At 46.3% G+C, this 27,586-nt stretch overlaps 1 protein-coding gene across 1 annotated transcript in view; it reads right to left on the bottom strand.

The window, feature by feature from the left end:
- The window catches only part of dnah3 (dynein axonemal heavy chain 3), a 186,252-nt gene that overhangs the window by 73,081 nt on the left and 85,585 nt on the right, over positions 1-27,586 (bottom strand). Inside the window, exons 25-33 of the mRNA XM_078239899.1 lie at positions 26,567-26,677; positions 23,951-24,065; positions 21,167-21,365; positions 17,115-17,223; positions 10,352-10,465; positions 5,458-5,634; positions 4,290-4,381; positions 2,424-2,643; positions 729-863 (exon numbers count right to left, since the gene is read on the bottom strand). Coding sequence (XP_078096025.1) covers positions 729-863; positions 2,424-2,643; positions 4,290-4,381; positions 5,458-5,634; positions 10,352-10,465; positions 17,115-17,223; positions 21,167-21,365; positions 23,951-24,065; positions 26,567-26,677 — 1,272 coding nt within the window. The remainder of the gene's footprint in view (positions 1-728; positions 864-2,423; positions 2,644-4,289; positions 4,382-5,457; positions 5,635-10,351; positions 10,466-17,114; positions 17,224-21,166; positions 21,366-23,950; positions 24,066-26,566; positions 26,678-27,586) is intronic.

Below are 27,586 nucleotides of genomic sequence, written 5' to 3'. Positions count from 1 at the left end.
CATTGCTGTGGCTCTGGAGTCACACGTAGGCCAGACCAGATAAGGACAACAAATTTCCTTCCCTAAAGGACATTAGTGAACCAGATGGGTTTTTCCGACAATCGACAATGGTTTCATGGTTTTCAGTAGATTCTTAATTCCAGAAATGTTTTAATGAATTCAAATTCCACCACCTACCGGGGCGGGTTTCGAACCTGGGTCCCCAGAACATTAGCTGAGTTTCTAGATTAATAGTCTAGCGATAATACCCCTAGGCCATTGCCATTACAATGGCCATGCTAAATTGCCCCTTTAGTGTCAGGGGGATTAGGAATGTAAATACATGGGGTTACAGGGATAGGACCTGGGTGAGAGTGTTGTCAGTGGAGGCTCAATGGGCCAAATGGCCTCCTTCTGTACTGTAGGAATTCTATGATTTCGACCTCCCGTAGTTCCAAAGAAGACTCATTCGACTCGAAACATCAATTCTTGTTTTGGCTGCCGGACCTGCTGAGCTTTTTTCCAGCACTTTCTGTCTTTATTTCAGATCTCCAGCATCTGCATTATTTTGCTTTTATTAAAAAGGGGGAAAGAAACTACTTTACCATCTGAAAGTGTCTGAGTGAGGGAGGGGTTAGAATTGGAAAAGGAGATAATAATCATTAAAAAATCAGCAGGATACCAACTTCTCCCTCCTGGAAAGGACAGACCAACAACCAGACAACAGCTCAAAACCATTTCCAAGTCACCTGAATAATCTTCTCAATAAACCAAGGTACAGGCTGAAGCTTCATTTTCTTGATGTTGGTCCTCAGTGCAACAAGGAAGACCTCACGTTCTGGTGTCGGTAGTTCCACGCCAGGGAACAAGTCTGATATAATTCCCTAGAGCAACAAGTCACAGAGATTGCATTTTAGCAATGATGGCATGGCTGCTTTGTTAGAACTCTGATTTGATTTGATTTATTGTCACATGTATTAGTATACATAGAGTCATAGATGTTTACAGCATGGAAACAGGCCCTTCAGCCCAAATTGTCCATGCCACCCTTTTTTTAACCATTAAGCTAATCCCAATTGCCCGCATTTGGCCCATATCCCTCGATAGCCATCTTGCCCATGTAACTGTCTAAATGCTTTTTAAAAGTCAAAATTGTACCCGCCTCTACTACTACCTCTTGTTCCAGACACTCACCACCCTCTATGTGAAATGTATTGTTTCTGGCACGCTATACAGACAAAGCATACCGTTCATAGAGAAGGAAAGGAGAGGGTGCTGAATGTGGTGCTACATTCATAGCTAGGGTATAGAGAATGATCAACTTAATATAAGGTAGGACATTCAAAAGTCTGATGGCTGTATGCTGATCCTCAGAATGCTACCAATGTTTTGACTTGAACACCTAGGCTTGGGCTAAAAGCTGAAAATGTAAATAATGCATTGGCTAGTCGACTAATACACAGGAACAGGAGCAGGCCATTCAGCCCATCGGGCCTGCTCCATCATTCAATACAGTCATGGCTGATTGAACACTTCAATTCCTTTTACACTCACTATTCCCATAGCCCTTCATGTTATTGTTAATTAGAAACCTATCAATCTCTACCTTAAACAGACTCAATCACTGAGCTTCCACAGCCCTCTGGGACAGAGAATTCCAGAGATTCACAACCCTCTGCGTAAAGAAATTTCTCTCATCTCGGTCCTAAGTGGCTTCCCCTGATTTTGAAATTGTGCCCGCTGGTTCTAGACTCCCCAACCAAGGGAAACATCTTATCTGCATCTACCCTGTCTATTCCTTTATGTATTTTGTAGGTTTCAATGAGATCAACTCTCATCCTTCAAAGGTCTGGAGAATACAGGCTCAGTTCACCCAATCTCTCTTCAGAAGACAGTCCCCCAATCTCCAGAACAAAAAACAAAAGCTAATTTGTCTTTGGGATGGCACGGTGGCACAGTGGTTAGCACTGCTGCCTCACAGCACCAGGGACCCGGGTTCGATTCCGGCCTCGGGTCACTGTCTGTGTGGAGTTTGCACGTTCTCCCCGTGTCTGCGTGGATTTCCTCCGGGTGCTCCCGCAGTCCAAAGATGTGCAGGTTAGGTGGATCAGCCATGCTAAATGAGCAGGATTACGGCGATGGGGCAGAGGGGAGGGTCTGGGCGGGATGCTCTTTAGGAGAGTCGGTGCAGAATCAATGGGTCAAAAGGCCTCTCTCTGGACTGTAAGGATTCTATGGTTTCAACCAAATTGATATCTTTACATTTGGCATTATCAATTTTAAACCTGAACATTGGAAATTGCCACTTCCATTTACCCGCACTATTTTCTTTTTACGTGTTAAATGATCACTTTCAGAGTTTTGCTCACATTTAATAAGTTGGCACACTAAGATTCAATTCCACTTGGCGGATTTTGATTCAAAGTTCTCTTCTTCAAACATACCTGAAATAGGGGAACATCCTGGGACAAGAACTTGGCCAAGTTCACATCCAGCAGGGCACGTAACAGCAGCACACTCTCATTTTCTTTTGGGAAATTCAGCTTCAGGTTGCCGGCTGCCGTCAGGACTGACTTCACTGCGCGCATTCCGTAATCATAGTGATGCTGCGAAGACAACTGTTCCGAGCACAGACGGTAGGTGGCCACAATCTTCTGGGAAAGACTAGAAGGTGAGGAACAAAAGTGAGGGGAAGAGTGTAACAAAAAAAACCCAGTATCCTTGCTGCAAATTCTACTTCATTTTATTTGAAACTATTATTTAAAGCCCCAATAGGACACAGTGGTTAGCACCGCTGCCTCACTCGGGTTCGATTCCCGGCTTGGGTCACTGTGTGTGCGGAGTCTGCACGTTCTCCCCTGTGTGGGTTTCCTCCAGGTGCTCCGGTTTTCTCCCACACTCCAAAGACGTGCTGGTTAGGTGCAGTGATCATGCTAAATTCTCCCTCAATGTACCCAAACAGGTGCCGAGTGTAGTGACTAGGGAATTTTCACAGTAACCTCATTGCGGTGTTAACGTAAGCCTACTTGTGACTAATACATAAACTTTAATATAAAACAGAATTAGGGGCAAGATAAAGAAGCACAACAGGCTTGTCAGCATCTTTTGCAGAGCAATTAGGGATGGGCAATAAATGTTGGCCTAGCCAACAACACCAACATCCCATGAATGAATTTTTAAAAAGGGCAATCCATTTGACAAGAGGGTTACAGCACCTTCAAGATTTAGGGCAGGATTTTATGGCCTCACTCGTCCCGAAACCATAAAATCCTGTCTGAGGTCAACGGATTTTCCCATTGTCCGCCCCTCGCCTGCTCCGATCCCCGTGGTGGGCGAGTGGTAAAGTTCCGGCCTTAATACGACAGATCCCTCCATTTGCATTGTAAGATTTTGTCATTACATGCTAGGATTTAAGTACCCCCAAGTTTATTTTTAAGTTGTAATGCCAGTCTCTCTGTGGAGCAGAAGTAAACTGTGCTCTGAGGGTAAAGTGCGGGTTATGGGAATATCAGCTTCGGGTTTCCAGTAATGTCCAGACTGACAAACTGACCACTTTTGACAGGCAACATCATCAACCATCGACACCATGGGCTGAAACTTACGGGGCTGGGGGAAGGGTTGGACATGTTGCTCCAACCTCCCCCGCCCCCCAGAAGGAGGGTTGGTGCTGCACTGCCCGACATTCAACAAGGGCAGCACGGTGGCACAGTGGTTAGCACTGCTGCCTCACAGCGCTAGGGACACGCGTTTGATTCCCAGCTTGGGTCACTGTCTGTGCGGAGTCTGCACGTTCTCCCTGTGTCTGTGTGAGTTTCCTCCGGGTGCTCCGGTTTCCTCCCACAGTCCGAAAGACGTGCTGGTTAGAGTGCATTGGGCCATGCTAAATTCTCCCTCAGTGTACTCGAACAGGCACCGGAATGTGGCGACTAGGGGATTTTCACAGTAACTTCATTGCAGTGTTAACGTAGGCCTACTTGTGACACTAATAAATAAGCTTTAGAGCTCAACAAGGCTACACTACAGCAATAATACAGGCAGCCTTAAGCAGGTGAGGGCCGGGCATCCGCCCCTCAGTGGCAGGAAGTCCCACCCTCGAGAGCTGATGGGCAGCCTAACAGTGCCAGTGTCGGAGCTCGGTAGTTTGCACTGCTGGGGTTGCAATGGGGCAGAGCACAATGGATCCTGGGCCTGTGAGTGGGATGTCCTCTCACTCATGTCATAAGAGCAGGATCAGCACTGCAGGGCAGATACCAATAAGGGATATTTAGGGCTACAATTTTTAAAAAGCCAAAATTAAAATTGCCTTTTACCTTCTTGAGTCAATAAACCCCATTGAATAAAGAGAAATTTCACCAATCAGAGCGTAGTCTGGAACCATCATAGCAACTGTACGGAACAAGGCCTGGAGAAATTAGAGCACCAAGTGAATTAGAAGAAACACAATTGAAAGATAAGTTATTAATACCCTGTGAAGAAAATAAACTCAATCATCAGTTTGATCCATCCAAAGGGCTGTTGTATTTTTGTACAATGTCCAAAAACAACCTGGATATGGAGTTCGTTTAGTTAATTGCAAATTCTTACTCCAAAAACAGCTAAAGAGATCGCACCAAAGATACTTAACATTAAACCTCAGCTTTAGCTTGTAGCTATCTTTAGCTCTAAGGAAAAAAAACTTCCATTGGGGACAAATGGGAAGGATTGTCATCGGGCGGAATTTTCCCATCCCACCCACGACGGGAATCGTAGTGGGCGGGGACGGACCACGCAAAGATCCATGGACCTCGGGCAGGGATTTCCAGCCTTGGGGCAAGCACGGCCAGAAAATCCTGCCCATAGAGTCATACAGCACAGAAAGAGGCCCTTCGGCCCATCATGTCTGCACCGGCCATCAGGGAAAATAACTTCCAAATGTGCAGCACATACTTAAAAAAACACACACACAAAATGATTGATTTCAATCCTCAAACAATTAGGAACACATTTTCATGAAAAATACAGTTAGAAAATCAATCTGTACAGTGTAATGTTTATAAATGCTTCTTGAACATCGCTATTGGGTTTATTTTTATGTATACTATATGCTACCATTTGCACATTTGAGTTAGCTACCAGGATTTGTTCAATCATAGAACCCCTACAGTGCAGAAGGAGGCCATTTGGCCCATTGAGTTTGCACCGACCACAATCCCACCCAGGCCCTGTCCCATAACCCCATGCATTTACCCTAGCTAGTCCCCCTGACACTAAGGGGCAATTTAGCATGGCCAATCCACCTAACCCACAGATCTTTGGACCGTGGGTGGAAACCGGAACACCCGGAGGAAACCCATGCAGACACAGGGAGAATGTGCAAACTCCACACAGACAGTGACCTAAGCCAGGAATCTAACCCGGGTCCCTGGAGCTGTGAGGCAGCAGTGCTAACCACTGCTACCGTGCCGCCCATAAAGTCAGAAATAAATATTTGAGTGGTACCTTAAGGTTGTCTGGAAGTTCAGCTCGACCTGCGTACCCAGGATTCATGGTAATAAAGACCGAGCATGTTGGGTTGAGAGATATTTCCGTCCCCTCAAAGTAAAACGTTTTCAGATGCCGTATGATCGCTTGTTGGATACTGAGAATCTGCTGGGCAACGACAGACAGTACTTCCACCTGGAAATCAAAATAACAATCCAACATTGTTATCACTGAGATTTTAAAACTCTGCACTGCTTCCTTTTTGGGTGGCACGGTGGCACAGTGGTTAGCTCTGCTGCCTCACAGCTCCAGGGACCCAGGTTTAATTCCTGGCTTGGGTCACTGTCTGTGTGGAGTTTACACGTTCTCCCTGTGGCTGCGTGGGTTTCCTCCGGGTGCTCCGGTTTCCTCCCACAGTCCAAAGATGCGCGGGTTAGGTTGATTGGACATGCTAAAATTGACCCTAGTGTCAGGGGGAATCAGTAAGGTAAATGTACAGGGTATGGGAATAGGGCCTGAGTGGGATTGTGGTTGGTACAGACTTGATGGGCCGAATGGCCTCCTTCTGTACTGTTGGTCTTCTATGATCCATCATGAGGATTGACCATAATTATTATTATATTGGAGTATTTCAGCTATGAAGAGAGGCTGGTTAAGCTGGGGTTGTTTTCCTCAGAGAAGGCTGAGGATGGACCTGATAGAGGTGTACAAAATTACGAGGGACGTAGATAGGGTAGATTTTCTCCTTAGTAGAGGAGTTAATAACCAGATTTAAAGTAAGGGGCAGGGGATTTGGAGGTGATTTGAGGAAAAAAACTTCTTCACCCAGAGAGTGTTGGGAATCTGGAACTCACTGCCTGAAAGGGTGGTAGAAGTGGGAATCCTCACAACTTTTAAGAAGCATTTAGGTGAGCATTTGAAACGCCATAGCATATACGGCTATGGACCAAGTGCTGGAAAATGGGATTAGAATAGATAGGTGTCTGATGGCTGGTGCAGACACGATGGGCCAAAGGGCCTCCTTCTGTGCTGTAAAGCTTTATGATATCCAAGGCTGGCCCAGGCACGATGGGCCAAAGGGCCTCTTTCTGTGCTGTAAAAGTCTATGGGTGCAATTTTACCAGCCGTTCAAGCCAAGTTCCCACTGCAGCGAGGTTGGAGAATTTGGCATCCGGCCAAATCTCCCTCCATTCACTGCAGTACGTTGGGAAAATCCCACCGGTGTGGATGTCTGTAACAATCCAGCCGATGACTCTACAAACACACGAACAATGTTGTTTTATAACAGGCTGATGCTGTTTTGAATGATCAGGACAAGTTCAGGAAGAGCAGAGAGCAGACTTGGGATCCGCTCTTCAGCCTGATATTGGGGTCCCGTGGTCCGCAGTAAATTAATATCGCTTTAATAGCACACCAGCAGGTATTTTTAAAAAATCTCCATATATCTTTAATTCATTCATGGGACATGGGTGTCACTGGCTGGCCAGCATTTATTACCCATCCTTAGTTGCCCTTGGACTGAGTGGCTTACTCGGCCATTTCAGATGGTAGTTGAGAGTCAACCACATTGCTGTGACTCTGGAGTCACATGTAGGCCAGATCAGGTAAGGACAGCAGATTTCCTTCCCTTCTAAAGGACATTAGTGAACCAGATGGGTTTTTCCAACAATCAACAATGGTTTCATGGTCATCAGTAGATTCTTAATTCCAGATAATTTTTATTGAATTCAAATTCCACCATGGCAGGATTCAACCCTGGGTTTCCAGAACATTGATTGAGTTTCTGGATAAATAGTCTGGTGATAATACCACTAGGCCATCGCCTCCCCTAATAAAGTAGCTAAAACTACACACATGGTCTGACCAGTGTTCTGTATCAATGTATTATCACTTTGCGTTGTTGCAGTCTGACCCAGTACATACGGCTAAAACCATTGAGAAGGCCAATAGCAGTTTCAGGGAATTATGTGTTTAAGTTTTAGTTTATCTTTGTATATCTTCATCCTTCAATATCTTTACATTAAGTGTTGGCGACCATTCACTGTTTATCCTCCTAAGGTATTGTCTTACGTGTATTCACATTATAGAAACATAGAAACATAGAACAGTACAGCACAGAACAGGCCCTTCGGCCCACGATGTTGTGCCGAGCTTTATCTGAAACCAAGATCAAGCTATCCCACTCCCTATCATCCTGGTGTGCTCCATGTGCCTATCCAATAACCGCTTAAATGTTCCTAAAGTGTCTGACTCCACTATCACTGCAGGCAGTCCATTCCACACCCCAACCACTCTCTGCGTAAAGAACCTACCTCTGATATCCTTCCTGTATCTCCCACCACGAACCCTATAGTTATGCCCCCTTGTAATAGCTCCATCCACCCGAGGAAATAGTCTTTGAACGTTCACTCTATCTATCCCCTTCATCATTTTATAAACCTCTATTAAGTCTCCCCTCAGCCTCCTCCGCTCCAGAGAGAACAACCCTAGATCCCTCAACCTTTCCTCATAAGACCTACCCTCCAAACCAGGCAACATCCTGGTAAATCTCCTCTGCATTCTTTCCAGCGCTTCCACATCCTTCTTATAGTGAGGTGACCAGAACTGCACACAATATTCCAAATGTGGTCTCACCAAGGTCCTGTACAGTTGCAGCATAACCCCACGGCTCTTAAACTCCAACCCCCTGTTATATTGTATCTGTCTCTTGTTTGCCCAATCCACCCCCAAAGTCCCTTGTGGTCTTACTTTTGTGTGACCAGTTTTTTGAGATTGTGTTCTCTATGTCTACACTTCCCGCTGCTTCGGAAAAGCAGCCAATATAATTAAGGACCCCACGCACCCCAGACATATTCTCTTCCACCTTCTTCCATCGGGAAAAAGATACAAAAGTCTGAGGTCACCTACCAACCGACTCAAGAACAGCTTCTTCCCTGCTGCTGTCAGACTTTTGAATGGACCTACCTTATATTAAGTTGATCTTTCTCTACACCCTAGCTGTGTCTATAACACTACATCCTGCACTCTCTCCTTTCCTTCTCCCCTATGTACTCTATGAATGGTATGCTTTATCTGTATTGCACGCAAGAAACAATACTTTTCATGGTATCTCAATACATGTGACAATAATAAATCAAATCAAATGTTTGTGTTCCCTTAGATTTGATAGAGGAATTCAAAATCATGAGGGATAGAGTAAATCGGGAGAAACTGTTCCCATCGGTGGAGGAATTGTGAGGGATGGTGGAATGATTCCAGGCGAGATTGGTGATGGACAATTAAGTAACTAACAGGAGGAGAAGGCTCCACAAATATCCCCAACCTCAATGTTGGAGGAGTCCAGAACATCAGTGCAAAAGAAAAGGCTGAAGCATTCACATCAATCTTCACCATTGATCCATCTTGGCCTCCTCTGGAGGTCCTCAGCATCACAGATGCCAGTCTTCAGCCAATGTGAATGAATATTTATTAATGCAGAAGGTTATAAATTCAAAGCCTGCTGCAGGAGTTAAGCATAGATGCTCGAGTGAAGTTGTGAGAGAGTGCTGCAGTGTCACAGATGCCAACGTTCAGGTGAAACTGGAGACCTTAAACTCCACCCTCTGCAAATTGCAATTCAGTGAGAATGTCTGAACCCTGATAAACAAGGAAAATGATCCAAATACAACATCTAGACATTGGCCAGAATTTTCCAGCTGTTCACAGTGGCAGGAAACCTTTGAACTTATATAATGTTTAAAACGATACTTGAAGCTTGTACATCTGATGTGCTAAATGGGTGGCATGGTGACACAGTGGGTTCAATTCCCGGCTCGGGTCACTGTCTGTGCGGAGTCTGCACGTTCTCCCCGTGCCTGCGTGGGTTTCCTCCAGATGCTCCGGTTTCCTCCCACAATCTGAAAGACGTGTTGGTTAGGTGCATTGGCCATGCTAAATTGCCCCTTACTGTACCCGAACAGGTGCCGGAATGTGGCGACTAGGAGATTTTCACAGTAACTTGATTGCAGTGTTAATGTAAGCCTACTTGTGACACTAATAAATAAACTTTAAGTGTAATTTTACCAAGGTGTAAATTTTAAATTTAAACTTTACATTTTGTAACGGTGGACCCCTGCCGCAGGTTTCCCGGGTGACGTGGGGTGGAGTCAATGGGAGATCCCATTGACAGTGGTCCCAGCACGGCCTCCTGTGGGGAGTTTAGAAAATCACCCCCTTATCTTCATATGTTTTTTGCAATTCCTTTGTGGGATATGGGCATTGGTGGTTAGGCTATTGTTTGTCCATCCTTAATTGTCCTTAAGAGCAGTTAAAACTCAACCACATTGTTGTGGATCTGGGGTTCCATGCAGGCCAGACCAGGTAAGGACAACAGATTTCCTTCCCTGAAGAACATTAGTGAATCAGATGGATTTTTAGTGACAATCAAAGATAGTTTCATGGTCAACTTTGCTAAGACTAGCTTTCAAATCCAGAAATATTAATTAATTGAATATAAGTTCCCCCAGCTGTCATGGTGGGATTTGAACCAGTGTCCCCAGAAAGTTGGCCTGGGATTCTGGACAATTTGTCCAGTAATCATAGAATCCTCACAGTGCAGAAGAGGCCATTTGGCCCATCGAGTCTGCACCGACTCTCTGACAGAGTATCTTACCCAGGCCCTCTCCCTCACCCTATCACTGTAACCCTACACATTTACCATTTACCAATCCATCTAACCTGAATATCTTCGGACTGTGGGAGGAAATCCGTGCAGACATGGGGAGAATGTGCAAACTGCACAGCGACAGTCACCCGAGGCCGGGATTGAACACAGGGCACTGGAGCTGTGGGGCGGCAGTGCTAACCACTGTGCCTCCTGTTATCCCTACATGTGCATTGCCAAGTATCATCTTCCCCACCAAGGTTTAATTACCTCTATTCTGTTGAACTCATCAAAGCAGGCCCAAGCCCCAGCTTGAGCAAGACCTTTGAAGAATTTCCCCATGGCTTTGTAATCCAGGCCATCGGAGCAGTTGAAAACGACACACTGTAAAGACACAGAACAAAGTGAGTGATGTAGAACACCAAACTAAACAACAACATCCAAAATAGGAGAGCTCTACGATTGAGATCAGTAGAAAAGGCACAATTACAGAGAGTTAATGGCACAGAGTTTGCTGGAAGAATAACAGCGAGTTAAACTCTGTCATTAGTATGTCAAAACAAATAGTACTTTGTGGTGAGGTAGAGATACCGCACAAATTGGAGATCACCACAGATTACTGGACAATTTGTACCACTGCCATTAAACTCGCCTGCCATCAATTTTCCATAACTTTGTGCTGTTAAAAACAAATTAAATTCATTGCTGACAATTAGGGCTCCTATTTAATGATGGGATAATGAGGTTTATGTTACTGTAGTTTTATTTTAGTTTATTTATTAGTGTCACAAGTTAGGCTTACATTAACACTGCAATGAAGATACTGTGAAAATCCCCTAATCGCCGCACTCCGGTGCCTGTTCGGGTACACAGAGGGGAAATTTACCATGGCCAATGCACCCAACCAGCACGTCTTTCGGACCAGTGCACCCAGAGCAAACCCACACAGACACGGGGAGAACATGCAAATTCCACACAGACAGTGACCCAAGCCGGGAATGGAACCTGGATCTCTGGTGCTGTAAGGCAGCAGTGCTAACCACCGTGCCACCCTAAACCTCCAAGACCTGAAAGGGAGCAATTGAAACAGTGAAACTTCACTCCTGTTGGATGTCAACCATCCCTAGAGAATTTTGTTTTTGAAAGTTTAGATTTTTAAATTCTGTTTTTTCTAAATTTTCCTTTGACAGGAAGAGAGATGGTTTACCCATCACTGACTAATGTGCCAATGTTTTTCAGAGCTGAAGGGACATGAGTTTTGCAGATTTGGGACCACTGTGAATCCAGTCAGTTTGTAGCTTGCACTGTGTTAGTAATCATCTTACTGTGATACAGATTGCACATAAGCACATGGGGTAAATGTTTGTCTTCATTGCCTGGGCAGTTAACTGCAAGAGCAGATCACCTGTCTGTTTAGAACTTTATTCTACAATGTTTTATTCTTTAAACTTCCCCAGACCACCATCCAGTTGGTCAACAACAACCACTATTTATATAGCACCTTTAACACAATGAAACATCCCATGGTGCTTCACGGGAACCAACACCAAACCACATGAGGATATATCCATGACCAAAGGTTTGGTCAAAGAGGTAGGTTTGATGGAGTGTCTGAGAGGAGGAAGGGAAGGTAGAGAGAGAGGGTTGGAGGGAGACAATTCCAGAGCTTGGGGCCCAGGCAATTGAAGACATGACCACCAATTATGGAGCAATTATAATTGGCAATGCACAAGGGACCAGCGTATGAGGATCATAGAATCCCTACAGTACAGAGAGAGGCCATTCAGCCCATCGAGTCTATGCCAACCACAATCCCACCCAGCCCCTATTTTCATAACCCCACACATTTACCCTGCTAATCCCCCTGACAATAGGGTCAGTTTAGCATGGACAATCAACCTAATCCGCACATCTTTGGAGTGTGGGAGGAAACCGAAGCACCCGGAGGAAACCCACGCAGACACGAGGAGGACGTGCAAACTCCACGCAGACAGTGACCTGAGACAGGGAATCGAACCCGGGTCCCTGACGCTGTGAGGCAGCAGTGCTAACCACTGTGCCACCGAGCACACATATCCTCTGGAGATTACAGAGATGGGGAGCAAATTCCCCATGGAGGAATTTTAAATCAAGGACGGAAATTTTAGGATCAAAACATTACTGACTGTGAAAATAAACATTTATCCCAGGAATGTTAGACAATGATCTTTCTCTTCTCTGTTCATTTTGAAATGAGGAGTCTTAGAAATCTTAGAAGAAATCTTAGAAACCCTACAGCACAGAGAGAGGCCATTCGGCCCATCGAGTCTGCACCGACCACAATCCCACCCAGGCCCTATCCCCATATCCCTACATATTTACCCATTAATCCCTCTAATCTACGCATCCCAGGACACTAAGGGCAATTTTAGCATGGCCAATCAACCTAACCCGCACATCTTTGGACTGTGGGAGGAAACCAGAGCACCCGGAGGAAACCCACGCAGACACGAGGAGAATGTGCAAACTCCACACAGACAGTGACCCGAGCCGGGAATCGAACCCGGGTCCCTGGAGCTGTGAAGCAGCAGTGCTAACCACTGTGCTACCGTGCCGCCCACCGCCCTCCGAGTCATCGAAAGAGAACACGTGAACTAACTGTGCCCCCCCAGCATGGGCTGGGGGGGCACATTTCATAACCCCTCTCACTCAAGGGGCTGATAACCAAATTCTGGAAAGGGAAAGTTAAATGTGAATTTTACGATGATATTGTGCTATTGTGATATATTTAACGTTTAAGGGGGGACTGCTTTAAAGGGCAGCATTTTTTTTCCAGTCAGTTTGGCTGGAAGGAATATAGCAGATGCTGGAAAGCAGGATACTTTCTCATTTTAGCTATGGAAGTGTTTGTTTAGCAGAAGGCTTAATGAGCTTTTGTTTAGCAAAGAGGACCCTTGGGGTGTTTTCTTGTTTAAAGTAATGGAAAGGTGGGTTCAGTGTACAGGGTCATAAAGATGTGTTAGACTGTAATGGGGTGAAAGTGTGTGACCGACTCACCCCTAATCTCAGGGTGCTCACTCACTCACCTTCACCTACTATGAGAGTGGTGAGTGTGTGAAAGTGAGTGAGAACCCTGATACTAGGAGGGAGCCAGCCATACGGACACTTCTCACCCTCACCACTCCCTCACTACACCCATGCTCTCTCATCTCAGTGCCCCCCCACTCTCTCACCTCACTGCCCCCCCACTCTCTCACTTCGCTGCCCCCCCCACTCTCTCACCTCACTCCCTGGAACTGTCTCACCTCTTCCCCCACCCCTCCTGCACACTCTCTATACCCACCACACTCTTTCCCCTCACTCAAACTCTCACTCACTCGCACATGCACACACACATGCACACACGCACGCACGCAGACACGTGGCACTGCTCCTGCTGCCTCGTGCTCTACTCTGGACACCTGGGCCCCTTTCTGGACAACAGGCTCCTGCTCCCTGGCACTTATTCGCTGGGCCCCCGCGCTCTGGCGCCTCTCCTCCTCAGGCCTTGCTGCCAGCCCTCCGTTTCCCAGCCCAATCTCCGCTGGTGTCCGTTGCTCCTCCAATCACAGATTGTTTCTCTCCCACATTTGCTGCTGATAGGCTCACTTCCTGTCAGAAGCAAACATGGGAAAGAAGTGGCCTGTGATTGGAGGAGCAGCTCCATGCAGATTCTTCTATTCAAACCCAGCCTACCTGTAAAACATCCTTTACAGTAAGTTCCCACTTAGCTGCGACTCACTTAATGTTGTTTCATTTCAATGTGTCAATATATCCCGGCTTGGGTCTCTGTCTGTGTAGAGTCTGCACGTTCTCCCCATGTCTGCGTGGGTTTCCTCCGGGTGCTCCGGTTTCCTCCCACAGTCCGAAGATGTGCGGGTTAGGTGGATTGGCCATGCTAAATTTACCCTTAGTGTTAGGGGACTAGCAGGGTAAATGCATGGGGTTATGGGGATAGGGCCTGGGTGGGATTGTGGTCGGTGCAGACTCGATGGGCCAAATGGCCTCCTTCTGCACTGTAGGGATTCTATGATTCCATCCATTTAACAATAGCGTCGTTTGCTTGCCTGTTCACGTGACCTTTCCTGTAGTGTTTTTGCCCTCGCCCTCAGTCCCTCTCCCTCCCTTGCCTCTCCTGCCTTTCCTCCCAGCTCCTGTTTTGACCTCACCCCCGGAGTCTATTCTCCAGCTGCTCCTCTCCTGGCTCCTGGCTTCAGCTGTGAACTCACACTGAGCTCCGTCAAGTGGCACAGGTTGGTCGGTGCAGGTAGTCCCGGGACTTTAGCTGCTCCCTCACCTACCAGCTTGATGGAGCCTGGTCAATCTAACAGTACTGTACTGGAGGTGAATGTAATCCTTTTAAAACAATTTACATTGCATTGTATATTGTATTCCCTTTATATTTAGTGATGTATTTTGTTTTGCGAGTTATTTCAGCTGGGAATGCACAGTGCTGCAAATGTATGGTGAAGTTTGAGAGGCATCTTGAAAGATACATGAATAAGCAGGGAATTGAGGGAGGACCTCACAGAGGTTTACAAGATTATGACAGGTTTGGATAGAGTGGATAGTCAGAGTCTTTTTCCCAGGGTCGAAGGATCAATTACTCAGGATCATAGATTGAAACTTTTCACAATATACATTAACAATTTGGAAGAAGGAACTGAAGGCACTGTTACTAAGTTTGCCGATGATACAAAGATGTGTAGAGGGACAGGCAGCACTGAGGAAGCAGGGATCTGCAGGAGGGCTTGGGCAGGTTAGGAGAGTGGGCAAAGAAGTGGCAGATGGAATACAATGTGGAAAAGTGTGCACTTTGGAAGGAGGAATGGAGGCATAGACTATTTTCTAAATAGGGAAATGCTCAGGAAATCAGAAACACAAAGGGACTTGGGAGTCCTTGTTCAGGATTTTCTTAAGGTTAATGTGCAGGTTCAGTCATACAAGAGCAGGGATGTACTTCTGAGACTGTATAAGGCTCTGGTTAAACCCCATTTGGAGTAGTGTGAGCAATTTTGGGCCCCGTATCTAAGGAAGGACATGCTGGCCTTGGAAAGGGTCCAGAGGAGGTTCACATGAATGATCCCTGGAATGAAGAGCTAGTCGTATGAGGAACAGTTGAGGACTCTGGGTCTGTACTCGTTGGAGTTTAGAAGGATGAGGGGGGGATCTTATTGAAACATACAGGATACTGCGAGGCCTGGATAGGGTGGACGTGGAAAGGATGTTTCCACTAGTAGGAAAAACTAGAACCAGAGGGCACAACCTCAGGCTAAAGGGACAATCCTTTAAAACAGAGATGAGGAGGAATTTCTTCAGCCAGAGAGTGGTGAATCTGTGGAACTCTTTACTGCAGAAGGCTGTGGAGTTCAGGTCATTGAGTGTCTTTAAGACAGAGATAGATAGGTTCTTGATTATTAAGAGGATCAGGGGTTATGGGGAAAAGGTGGGAGAATGGGGATGAGAAAAATATCAACCATGATTGAATGGCGGAACAGACTCGATGAGCCGAGTGGCCTAATTCTGCTCCTATATCTTATGATTTTATGGAGTGAGAGGGGGAAAGTTGAAAAGAGATGTAAGGGGCAAGTTTTTCACACAGAGGGTGGTGAATGCCTGGAACGCGCTGCTGGAGGAGGTGGTGGAAGCAGATTCTATAACAACGTTCAAGAGGCATCTGGGTAAATACATGAATAGGCAGCGAATAGAGGGAATTGGACCACGTAGAGGCAAGAAAATGTTAGATTAGAGAGGCATCTATGTCAGCATAGACTTGGTGGGCCGAAGGGCCTGTTCCTGTGCTGAACTGTCCTTTGTTCTTAGAATTACCACTCATACATTCCGGGTAAAAGAAAAAATGCCCAAAAAGAAAATGCTTCTGGCTTTACGATTCACTTCAAGTCACTTCTCTTAACATCGCGATTTTCAAGAATGGAATCACAGTGAGGACTTACTGTGGTTCATTTAACAGCATCTCAATAGGAGCATTTCTTCCACGAACCAGGTCAATTAAGATGGCAGTTTCTTTAAAATTCAGCTCCATAAGCAACCCGGGTGGGGTGGGGGGATATGTTGGGGTGGGGGGGGGAATGTGTTGGCGGGGGGGAACATGTTGGATCAGGGCGGAGGTATTGGGGCAGAGCAGGAGGTAGGGGGGAGATGTTTTGGGGCAGGCCAGGGGGTCGGGGGGGATGGCGTTTGTGGCTGCTGCACTCAAGGAATGGGAAGCAGGATGAGTTGCAGCTGCAAAAAAACAACAGGATCACCAGATCAATCGGAACAGAAGACATTCCCGATCAGCTGTACAGGAAACAACAGTAACACTGGGAGTAAAGAAACCACAGCCTGAGTGGCCTTATTCTCTGAGCTAAATGAGGAGACATACTGCCCCGCCCGTCACGGCAATCAGAACGGGCGAGGGGGCGAACCATGGAAAGGTCCGTTGAACGCGGGCAGGATTTTATGGTTCCGGGACAAGCGAGGCCATAAAATCCCACCCACTGAGTGCCTGCAGCAATAATGTGCGGCACGGTGGCACAGTGGTTAGCACTGCTGCCTCACAGCGCCAGGGACCCGGGTTCGATTCCTGGCTTGGATAACTGTCTGTCTGGAATCTGCACGTTCTCCCCGTGTCTGCGTGGGTTTCCTCAGGGTGCTCCGGTTTCCTCCCACAGTCCAAAGATGTGCAGGTTAGGTGGACTGGCCATGCTAAATTGCCCCTTAGTGTCAGGGGGACTAGCTAGAGTAAATACATGGGGTTATGGGGATAGGGCCTGGGTGGGATTGTGGTCAGTGCAGACTCAATGGCCGAATGGCCTCCTTCTGCACTGAAGGATTCTATGAAAATGAAACGATAGACAGTGATGTGAATACATATGAAAAATAGAAATGAGGGTGCGGGTAATGGGTCAAAGTTTAAACAAATGGAAATAGGAAATGGGTACATTCAAATTTTTAAAAACTGGTTAAAATAAAATCATAAAGCAGCAATGTAACATCCCATAGTCATAATTACCTGCTTGGCCACAGCTTTTGCTAAATCTTTTGTTGTTTCTGTTTTGCCCGTTCCGGCAGGTCCTTCAGGTGCTCCCCCAAGGTTTAACTTTAAGGCTCCCATCAAAGTCCTGAATGTATCACAGGAAAAGTATAACCAGGTGACGAAAGATCACTTAATATGTGAAACTCACAACACCGGGTTAAAGTCCACCAGGTTTATTTGGTAGCACGAGCTTCCAGGGTGCTGCCCCTTCATCAGGTGAGTGGCTGAGGGGCCACTCACCTGATGAAGGGGCAGCGCTCCGAAAGCTCGTGCTACCAAATAAACCTGTTGGACTTTAACCTGGTGTTGTGAGACATCTTACTGTGCCCACCCCAGCCCAACACCAGCATCTCCACATCATGTGAATCTCAGTGATGCTCGAAATTACCCACACTGCGTCATTTTAAAGGAGATTTAATTTCGCAAGCTTCAAGCTGCAACAGTTTTAGAAAGAGATTGTTAATGATTGGCAAAGGAAGAACAGGCTTCTATTTATACGATTTTATATTACGTAATTGAACTAATTGACACTGAATCTGTTCTATTTATACGGTGCTGCTTTGAATGACTGGCACTTGCAGAATATTCTGCCACCGACTGTCAAACTCCAAATACCAGATATTCTCTTCTGATACTTATATTTGTCATTAGTTGCATTGTTGGTGAGACACAGTGAGAGAAAACCTTGTTCCAGGAGGTCTTTCCTACCTCAGAGGGCAAAAGAAGAACTGCACTTCTTGTGAACTGTCCCTGGCATTCCCTCTAATTCCATCTTTTACTCTTGTTCTACGCTCTTAAAACTGAACTCCAATTCTTTTAAACTTTCGAATAATGCTCATATATTAAGCTGATCTTACCTGTAACTGCAACACTATATCCTGCACTGTCTTTCTTTATTTTTCTTTCCCCTCCCCACTCTTTCCCCCTATTTTATCCCCCCTTTCCTTACCTTTTCTCCCCCTTTGCTTCCCCTTCCCCCCACCCCCCTTTCTCAATTTTCCTTCTCTCCCACCCATCTCCTCCCTCCCCCCACATCTTCACCTGTCACAGTTTACCTTCTGGTTTCAGTTTCTCTGGCGTTTTGGCCATTCACACCTTCTATTCTCTCTCTGGACTGCCATTAGCAGCCTTTCCCCTGGTTTCTGTGGCTATGACTCATCTTTCATTCCCTCCCCCTGCAGTATAAATATCTCCCACTTTCTCTGCCTTTTAGCTTTGACAAAGGGTCATCTGGACTCGAAACGTCAGCTCTTTTCTCTCTTTACAGATGCTGCCAGACCCGCTGAGATTTTCCAGCATTTTCTTTCGTAAAGATTCCAGCATCCGCAGTAATTTGCTTTTATACTATATTCTGTACCCTCTCCTTTCCTTTTCCCCTATGTACTCTATGTATGGTATTTTTTGACTGTGTATAGTGCGCAAGAAACAATACTTTTCACAGTATCCCAATACATGTGATAATAATAAATCAAATCAAAACAAACTGCTGCCATTAGAAATTAAACCCCAGAGTGTAGAAAGGAACATTAGTGACTACATAACGCATCTCTCAGTACACATACAGTGAAAAAAGGAATTGATGTTGTTCCTATAATCACCTTTGCCCTTAGTCTCAGACTGAAAACTTACAATCATTGCAGAAAGATTGCCAAATATTGACAAATTTGCATCAACAAGAACTGAACTGAATCTTGCCAACATTGGTTCAGTTGCCACTTGTTATCAGGAGGAGACCGACATACCCTGACAGCTGAAATTGTTCCAATTTCTCAGATGGTTAATGAATGCATTGAAATGAAACATCTCCACATCGGTTGCCTGGTTTTGAGTTAAAGCCACAACCAAAAATAAAATGAGTTGAATCCAATCGACATATTCCATGAAACCGCATGAATTTTGGAAAGGTTCGATATTTCTGAAAGACGTTTTTGGAGGGTCTCCTTTCGGTAGTTTCAAACTAGAGTTTAAACAGGAGGAAAGTTAGGTGTGTCCCTTATTTAAATAGGACTGAGGTGGGCTTATCGGTAGATTAGCCAGTTTTAAACCTGCACACCACATGGTGTGAATCTTCCTCAATGACAGACTTTGTGAAGGTGCAATGGACCGCAACATCTGAGCTCCAGGACATTGAGGGAGCTAGGGCTGTTCTCTCTGGAGCGGAGGAGGCTGAGGGGAGACTTAATAGAGGTTTATAAAATGATGAAGGGAATAGATAGAGTGAACGTTCAAAGACTATTTCCTCGGGTGGATGGAACTATTACAAGAGGGCATAACTATAGGGTTCATGGTGGGAGATATAGGAAGGATATCAGAGGTAGGTTCTTTACTCAGAGAGTGGTTGGGGTGTGGAATGGACTGCCTGCAGTGATAGTGGAGTCAGACACTTTAGGAACATTTAAGCGGTTATTGGATAGGCACATGGAGCACACCAGGATGATAGGGAGTGGGATAGCTTGATCTTGGTTTCAGATAAAGCTCGGCACAACATCGTGGGCCGAAGGGCCTGTTCTGTGCTGTACTGTTCTATGTTCTATGTACCTGAGGGGTGCCCAGTGTATCTGAGGGGTGCCCAGTGTATCTGAGGGGTGCCCAGTGTATCTGAGGGGTGCCCAGTTTATCTGAGGGGTGCCCAGTTTATCTGAGGGGTGCCCAGTTTATCTGAGGGGTGCCCAGTGTATCTGAGGGGTGCCCAGTGTATCTGAGGGGTGCCCAGTTTATCTGAGGGGTGCCCAGTTTATCTGAGGGGTGCCCAGTGTATCTGAGGGGTGCCCAGTGTATCTGAGGGGTGCCCAGTGTATCTGAGGGGTGCCCAGTGTATCTGAGGAGTGTCCAGTGTATCTGAGGAGTGCCCAGTGTATTTGACGGGTGCCCAGTGTATCTGAAGGGTGCCCAGTGTATCTGAGGGATGCCCAGTGTATCTGAGGGGTGCCCAGTGTATCTGAGGAGTGCCCAGTGTATCTGAAGGGTGCTCAGTGTATCTGAAGGGTGCCCAGTGTATCTGAGGGGTGCCAGGGAAACCACGCACCCCCCCCTGCCCCCGCCCCACACCCTGGGTGTTACCAAGTGAGGACTGCTTGACATTTGCTTGGGAATTTCAAACTTTCTTTGAGTAATTGCCTTACACTGGAAACCATCCGAAATTGTGATTTAAATCGCAACTTTGGATCGTCCCAGCCGTCTCACCGCAATAGTTACCAGAAGAATCAAAACCACTTCTCACTTCTGGGTAACTATAGCAATGACCTTCCCCAATGAGCCCCCATGGGACTCCTCCCCTCCCCCCCCCCGCCAACAGAACTACTCCCACAAACACCCCCACTCCCCACAGAACTCCCCCTGCCCCTTCCCCCACTGACTGCCCTCCCCACACCCACCAGTTAGTGATGTAAAAAAGGGAAAATATCCTGCTTACATCCAAAGCTGTTGCCCTGGACAGAGGAACATGGAAACTCATTGTGCTGCTCAGATCTCGCATCGGAAATGTTTTTTAAAAGTTTATTTATTATTGTCACAAGTAGGCTTACATTAACATTGCAATGAAGTTACTGTGAAAATCCCCTAGTCGCCACACTCCGGCACCTGTTCGGGTACACGGAGGGAGAATTTAGCATGGCCAATGCACCCTAACCAGCACGTCTTTCAGACAGTGGGAGGAAACCGGAGCACCCGGAGGAAACCCACGCAGACACGGGGAGAACGTGCAGACTCCGCACAGAAGGTGACCCAAGCCGGGATTTGAACTCAGGTTCCTGGTGCTGTGAGGCAGCGGTGCTAACCACTGTGCCACCGTGCCACGCTCGGGCGAGATAGGAAAAGCTGGATTCCAAAGTGAGTGATTATGAGTCGCTTGGCAATCCGACTCAATTGCCACTCCACCAGAAGTTACGGGGCCAATTAAACTGCCTTGTGAAATTTACTAATCTTCCCTGTCGGCTGTTTCTACATGAGAAGCCCAAAAATCCCTCTGCGTCAATATGTAAATGTAAGTTTCTGTTTACTTGTGAAGAACAAAGTGTGCTTTGTTGTACCTGTAGCATCGGTCAGTGAGAGGTGTTATAACGAGTCTTGCAGAATTACCCAGGTATTCATAACCATAGGTTAGAACTGTCGTGATCATTCGCACAATGACATCATTCTCCTCCCAGTAATATCTCAGCTGGGAAATCCACATGAAATCGTTCAGACTTGTTACTTTAGCATCCGCCAGTTCAGAAACCACGTCACGTGCTGCAGGAATAGAACATCCAATCAGATAGGTCAGGCACCATTTAAATATGATTTTCCCCTCATTCTCTCCCTTCCTTTCCTCTGCCGAGCCTTGGGATTTATCCTCTGGAATACATTTCCATAGAAGTGCTCACACCCCAGTACGTTACTCCCATGGTTTCCAATGTGGGAGCCTCAATAAGAGTCTGTACTAACTCACCCAGGCAGAATCCTGTCCTCACTGGGCCATTATATACATGACGCCTATCAGGAGGAGTTCCTGTAAAGTAGTCCTGGCAATCTCGGCGCGTGAGTGGGCCGCGTGAGTGGCCCTCCTTCATCTCAGTGGGCCACAAGATTGAAATCGGGCTTGTTCGCTAATCATGACCCCATAAAAAAAGATTGAAAACATTTAATACATTCCAAATATTGCATAATAGGTTATAAAAAATGCTTAATATATTGATTAAGAGGTGTCACTGTGGCACGGTGGTTAGCACTGCTGCCTCACAGCGCCAGGGACTCAGGTTCAATTCCAGCCTAGGGTGTCTGTGTGGAGTTTGTACGTTCTCCCCATGTCTGCGTGGGTTTCCTCTGGGTGCTCCGATTTCCTCCCACAGTCCAAAGATGTGCAAGTTAGGTTGATTGTTCATGTTAAATTGCCCCTTAGTGTCCCAAGAGGTGTAGATTAATGGGGTAAGTATGTGGGGTTACGCGGATAGAGCCTGGAAGGATGCTTTGTCGGACAGTTGGTACAGATCCGATGGGCTGAAAGGCCTCTTTCTGTACTGTAGGGATTCCATGAATGCACAACTCTCATCAACTTCAACTGGTAAAAACAAAATAAATATTTACAGGTTTTTTTTTATTCATTCCTGGGACAAGGGCGTCGCTGGCTGGCCAGCATTTATTGCCCATCCCTAGTTGCCCTTGAGAAGGTGGTGGTGAGCTGCCTTCTTGAATCGCTGCAGTCCATGTTCTGTGGGTTGACCCACCATGCCATTAGGGATGCCAGGTGGTCCGTCCGGTTTCATTTCTTTGTTGAGACTTTGTAGTGATTGTTACAACTGAGTGGCTTGCTAGGCCATTTCAGAGGGCAGTTGGGAGTCAACCACATTGCTGTGGCTCTGGAGTTTGGACACAGAGAGAGCGCACGGCTCTCACCGTCAATGTTGTGAGCAATCAGCACTCACCTCACTTCACTTGCCTTTGCTTTACGTGCATCACTTCAATCAGACTGGTAGGAAAAAAACTATGTGGATGGAAAACAGCGGAATGTGGCAACGTTTGGGTAACGGTCAACGAAATGTCTCGTGGTCCACACTCAGAACCCAGGGCCGCATGTGGCACCTGGGCTGTCCACCACTGCTGAAAAGCATTCAGGGGCAAAGGCCAGTTCTGCTTCCCTAATCCACTGTGGCTGGTTATTGCTGTTTATTGTCACCCAGGGAGGGCGAAGGGTCCAGGAATCAAACCTAACCTGAAACATTAGTAATTAGCAGCAAACTCATGGGAACACCACCAACTGCAAACTCCCCTCTAAGGTACACACTATCCCGATTCAAAACTTTTATCATGTTACTTCACTGTTGCTGGGTCAAAATCTTGGAATCACCCCTCCCCCACCACCCCCCCCCCCCCTCCCTCCCCTCCCTAACAACACTGTAGGCATTGCTACACTCAGGTAGACTGCATCAGCTCAGGAAAGCACCTCAAAGGCAATTAGGGATGAGTAACAAATGCTGGCCTCGCTATCAACACTCATAACATCCGGAAAAATTCAAGAAAGTTGCAAGCCTCACAGAAGAAGCAAGCTCAGAACAGTAGCAGGTAAGTGTCGTTGTGGTTATAACACTGGACTTAACAGCCCACAGGGAAGAAACTCAAATTATATTGAAACTGGTTCAATAATTACCATCAAACAAGGGAGCTTGCTCTGTTCACAGTATGTTCCAATTCTCTTCCCGCACCGAGTGGTGCACTAAGGCAGACTTCTGTCTCTTTCTGTAGCTAGTTATTCCTGGAACCGGTCGCTAGTCTGTCACAAGGGGGCTTATAGTTTGAAGGGTGCCACTCCACATCAAGTGTGGCTGACCAGGAGTCTCTCCCGTTCTTACCGCCAGTCATTGGCATGTTTGGAAGGATTTGCAGGCGGACACACTCAACTTGTTTGGCCGCATTATGAACGCACCTTCCTTGGCCATCAAGTCCTGGGGTGGGACTCGAACCCAGAGCTTCTGGCTCAGAGGTAGGGACGCTTCTCACTGTGCCACAAGACCTCCACTCACAGTGTTTTGCTGACTCCCAATGCCCTAGTTGTCAGGCAACTCAGAGCAATAAATGTGGTTTTCCCAGTGCTGCCCCTATCACAAGAACACATTAGAGAAGGAATTCCTTTCATGCAGAGCTGCAAAATGAGCCGTCTGATCTACACAATGCCTGATATTCAGCTCCACTGCAGTCAATGGAATTAAATGTCAGGTGGCATCCAAGCCAATACTCCACATTTTGCTCCACTACACGAGACCTTTTTTTTAATATAATGTGACATTATTGAAACAAGCACTCACTGTTATGAATATGAGAGAATATAAGCGGTTAATTACCATGTACATCAATGACAGTGAGTGCTCCCAGAGTCATGCGCTCTCCACTCGATAGCTTTCCTCTCACGAGTTCCACAATTTCATTGATCTGTTCGTTGCTTTTATTCAGATAATCCTTCAAAACAATAAAGACATTTTGAAGTTCTGATCTAATAATTGAGAAAAAAATGCAGCTTTAAACAATAACTCAAAATTTCAATGATTTTATTCCTTCAGCTTTCATTCCCTGAAGAGGATAGCTTAGTCTGCATAGACTTCATCGAATCTACAGTGCAGAAGGAGGCCATTCAGCCCATCGAGCCCACACCGACAACAATCCCACCCAAGTCTCATCCCAGTAACCCCACACATTTACCCTCCTAATCATCCTGACACTAAGGGGCAATTTAGCACGGCCAATCAACCTAACCCGCACATCTTTGGACTGTGGGAGGAAACCAGAGCACTCGGAGGAAACCCATGCAGACACGGGGAGAAACTGCAAACTCCACACAGACAGTGACCCGAGGCCGGAATTAAACCCGGGTCCTTGGCGCTGTGAAGCACCACTGCGCCACCGTGCCACCCCAAGCAAGTCAGGCCTCTTGCTTCCAAGATTCCTCCAACTTTACTATAATATTGCTGTCAAAAGTGCCCAAGAGTCTCAATTATTTATAGATAGAGAATTTATAGAATCATACGTGGGCGGCACGGTAGCACAGTGGTTAGCACTGCTGCTTCACAGCTCCAGGGTCCCGGGTTCGATTCCCGGCTCGGGTCACTGTCTGTGTGGAGTTTGCACATTCTCCTCGTGTCTGCGTGGGTTTCCTCCGGGTGCTCCGGTTTCCTCCCACAGTCCAAAGATGTGCGGGTTAGGTTGATTGGCCAGGTTAAAAAAATTGCCCCTTAGAGTCCTGGGATGTGTAGGTTAGAGGGATTAGCGGGTAAAATATGTGGGGGTAGGGCCTGGGTGGGATTGTGGTCGGTGCAGACTCGATGGGCCGAATGGCCTCCTTCTGCACTGTAGGGTTTCTATGATTCTATGATACAGTGCAGAACAGGCCATTCGGCCTATAAAATCTGCACCAACAACAATCCCAGCCAGGCCCTATCCCCGTAACCCCAAGTATTTACCTTGCTAGTCCCCTTGACACTAAGGGACAATTTACCATGGCCAATCCACCTAATCCGCATACCTTTGGACGGTGGGGGGAACCAGAACACCCAGAGGAAACCCACGCAGGCACAGGGAGAACTTGCAGACTCCGCACAGACAGTGACCCAAGCCGGGAATCGTACGTGGGTCCCTGGCGCTGTGAGGCAGCAGTGCTAACCACTGTGCCACCATGCCACCCATTTACTGATACATCTACACCGTAAGTTTAAAGCTGGCATGAAGCAATTTTAGCTTTGTACCAATGCTAAATCTGTGCGTTGGAGCTCAGGTGTTAAAACCCAAACTGACTCCAAAGATTCCTCCCTCCAGTGAATCGGAATTAATTTTGTTCCACCGTCAGGTCAGGACCCAGCCACCGAATTCAAGCTAATTTAGATGTCCGGCATCTATTATTATAATTACTTTGAATCCACAATGCGTGAGAATGTACCCGATTAAAATGTTGATTTTGTGATAGTCGCAAAGCTTTGTTGTCGATACAGCAAACCTGTTTATGGTGACTACCATTCACAGGTTATTGAGGAGGTCGGGTGTTGCACAGACACTGCATCTCCAGGTTCTGTTTATCAAAACACAAAATCAGCTTCACAACTCCTGTCTGTTTGCAAAGGAGTTTGCAAACCTCTGTGGCAAATTCAGCGTAAACTTTTCCAATTGGAAATTGGCGCGCGTATTATGAGGGCTGTTTGTCTTCAGCTAGTGGACAAACATGGAAGGGAACAATGAAGTCCAGAAATTCCAATGAGGGCGGGGCTGAATTATTAATGGGAAAATGAAAAGTTAGTGATTGTTCTGCTGCTTTTATATTTCTCAATATAGAAATTCCAATCAGGTGCCGTCTTTACCACATTGTCCGCTAAATGTCACCCCTGCAGCTTTCCTGCTTCCTTCCACATTATGAAAATGTCACTGTACTACCAGGGTGGCATGGTGTCAGAGTGGTTAGCACCGCTGCCTCGCGGCGCCCAGGACCCGGATTCAATTCCAGCCTTGGTGACTGTGTGGAGTTTGCAGATTCTCCCCGTGTCTGCGTGGGTTTCCTCCGGGTGCTCTGTTTCCTCCCACAGTCCAAAGATGTGCGGGTTAGGTGGATTGACCATGCTAAAATTGCCCCTTAGTGTCCCAAGGTGTGTAGGTTAGGTGGATTGGCCATGTTAAATTACCCCTTAGTGTCCAAACATGTGTCGGTTAGGTGGATTAGCCATGCAAATTGCCCCTTAGTATCCAAATATGTGTTGGTTAGGTGGATTAGCCATGATAATTTCGCGGGGTTAGAGGGTAGAGTGGGGCAGTGTGTCTAGCTAGAGTGCTCTATGGAGGGTCAGTGCAGACCCAATGGGCCGAATGGCCTCCTTCTGCACTGTAGGGATTCTATGGATTTGAAACAATTTGTGCCTTGGAAAACAACAAGCATTTCCAGATATATACACACATAGGAACATGAGTTTGCTTCAGCTTACTGGTAAAGTTCCATCTCGAATTGCCTCAGAGACCTCACTTGTCCAGTAGACTGTGGACACTGATATCACCACCTGGCCAGGCCACTGAAGAACCCATTTTCTACGAGCCAGCTACAAATCCAGAAAATAAAACACACTTAAAATATTTTCAATCACCGGTGAGAGGTGCTATTTATGTTTGTGGTGCACAGAACACTTCTCAAAATTCAAAGTCCAGCCAAAACTCATTTTCTCAGACATACACAATATTTTTTCTCAAACTCCAACTGTGTGCAACTAGTTGGAGCTACTGTAACTCTCTATAACACATGACCAGTAGCACAGATACCACCACTCACACTCATTTGCTGAATCATCAAGAATCATACAGTTCAGAAGGTGGCCACTGGGGGCAGGACAGAGTAGATAGGGAGAATCTGTTCCTGTTCATAAAAGGATCATGAACGAGAGGGCACAGAATTTAAGTGATTTGCAAAAGAAGCAAATATGATGTGAGAAAAATCTTTTTTCACACAGCGAATGGTTGGGGTCTGGAATGCACTGCCTGGAAGTGTGGTGGAGGCAGGTTCAATTGAGGATGTTCAATTAGATGATTATTTCAATAGAAACAACATGCAGGGGTACCGATAATGGCACTAAATCATGATGCTCATTTGAAGAGCCAGTGCAGACACGATGGGTCAAATGGCCTCCTTCTGCGCTGTAACAATTCTGTGATTCATTGTGTGTGCTATATTGTTGAGCCTCAATTAGTCAGTAAGTTAATGATAAGGGAATACTGTTACAATCCCAATAACTGATAACTTTAAAAAAGAGATGTATTTCCCAGTCACCGACTCAAAGGACATGACAAGATTTCACATTTTGAGACTGTAACAAACATTTTAAAATCAACACAGACCAAACATTATTTCACAGGCAATTCAGAATTAAGAAAATAACGAATTAGTGAATTAATTAAGAAACAATAAGGAGGGCAGAACAAGTGATGTGCAGCGACTGTAGGATGTGAGAGTTCCT

Source organism: Mustelus asterias, chromosome 23 (genome assembly GCF_964213995.1).
Source record: "Mustelus asterias chromosome 23, sMusAst1.hap1.1, whole genome shotgun sequence".
NCBI classification, from domain to species: domain Eukaryota; kingdom Metazoa; phylum Chordata; class Chondrichthyes; order Carcharhiniformes; family Triakidae; genus Mustelus; species Mustelus asterias.
The sequence above is the reverse complement of the archived record's forward strand: the minus strand, read 5'-3'. Positions and strand labels throughout refer to the sequence as shown.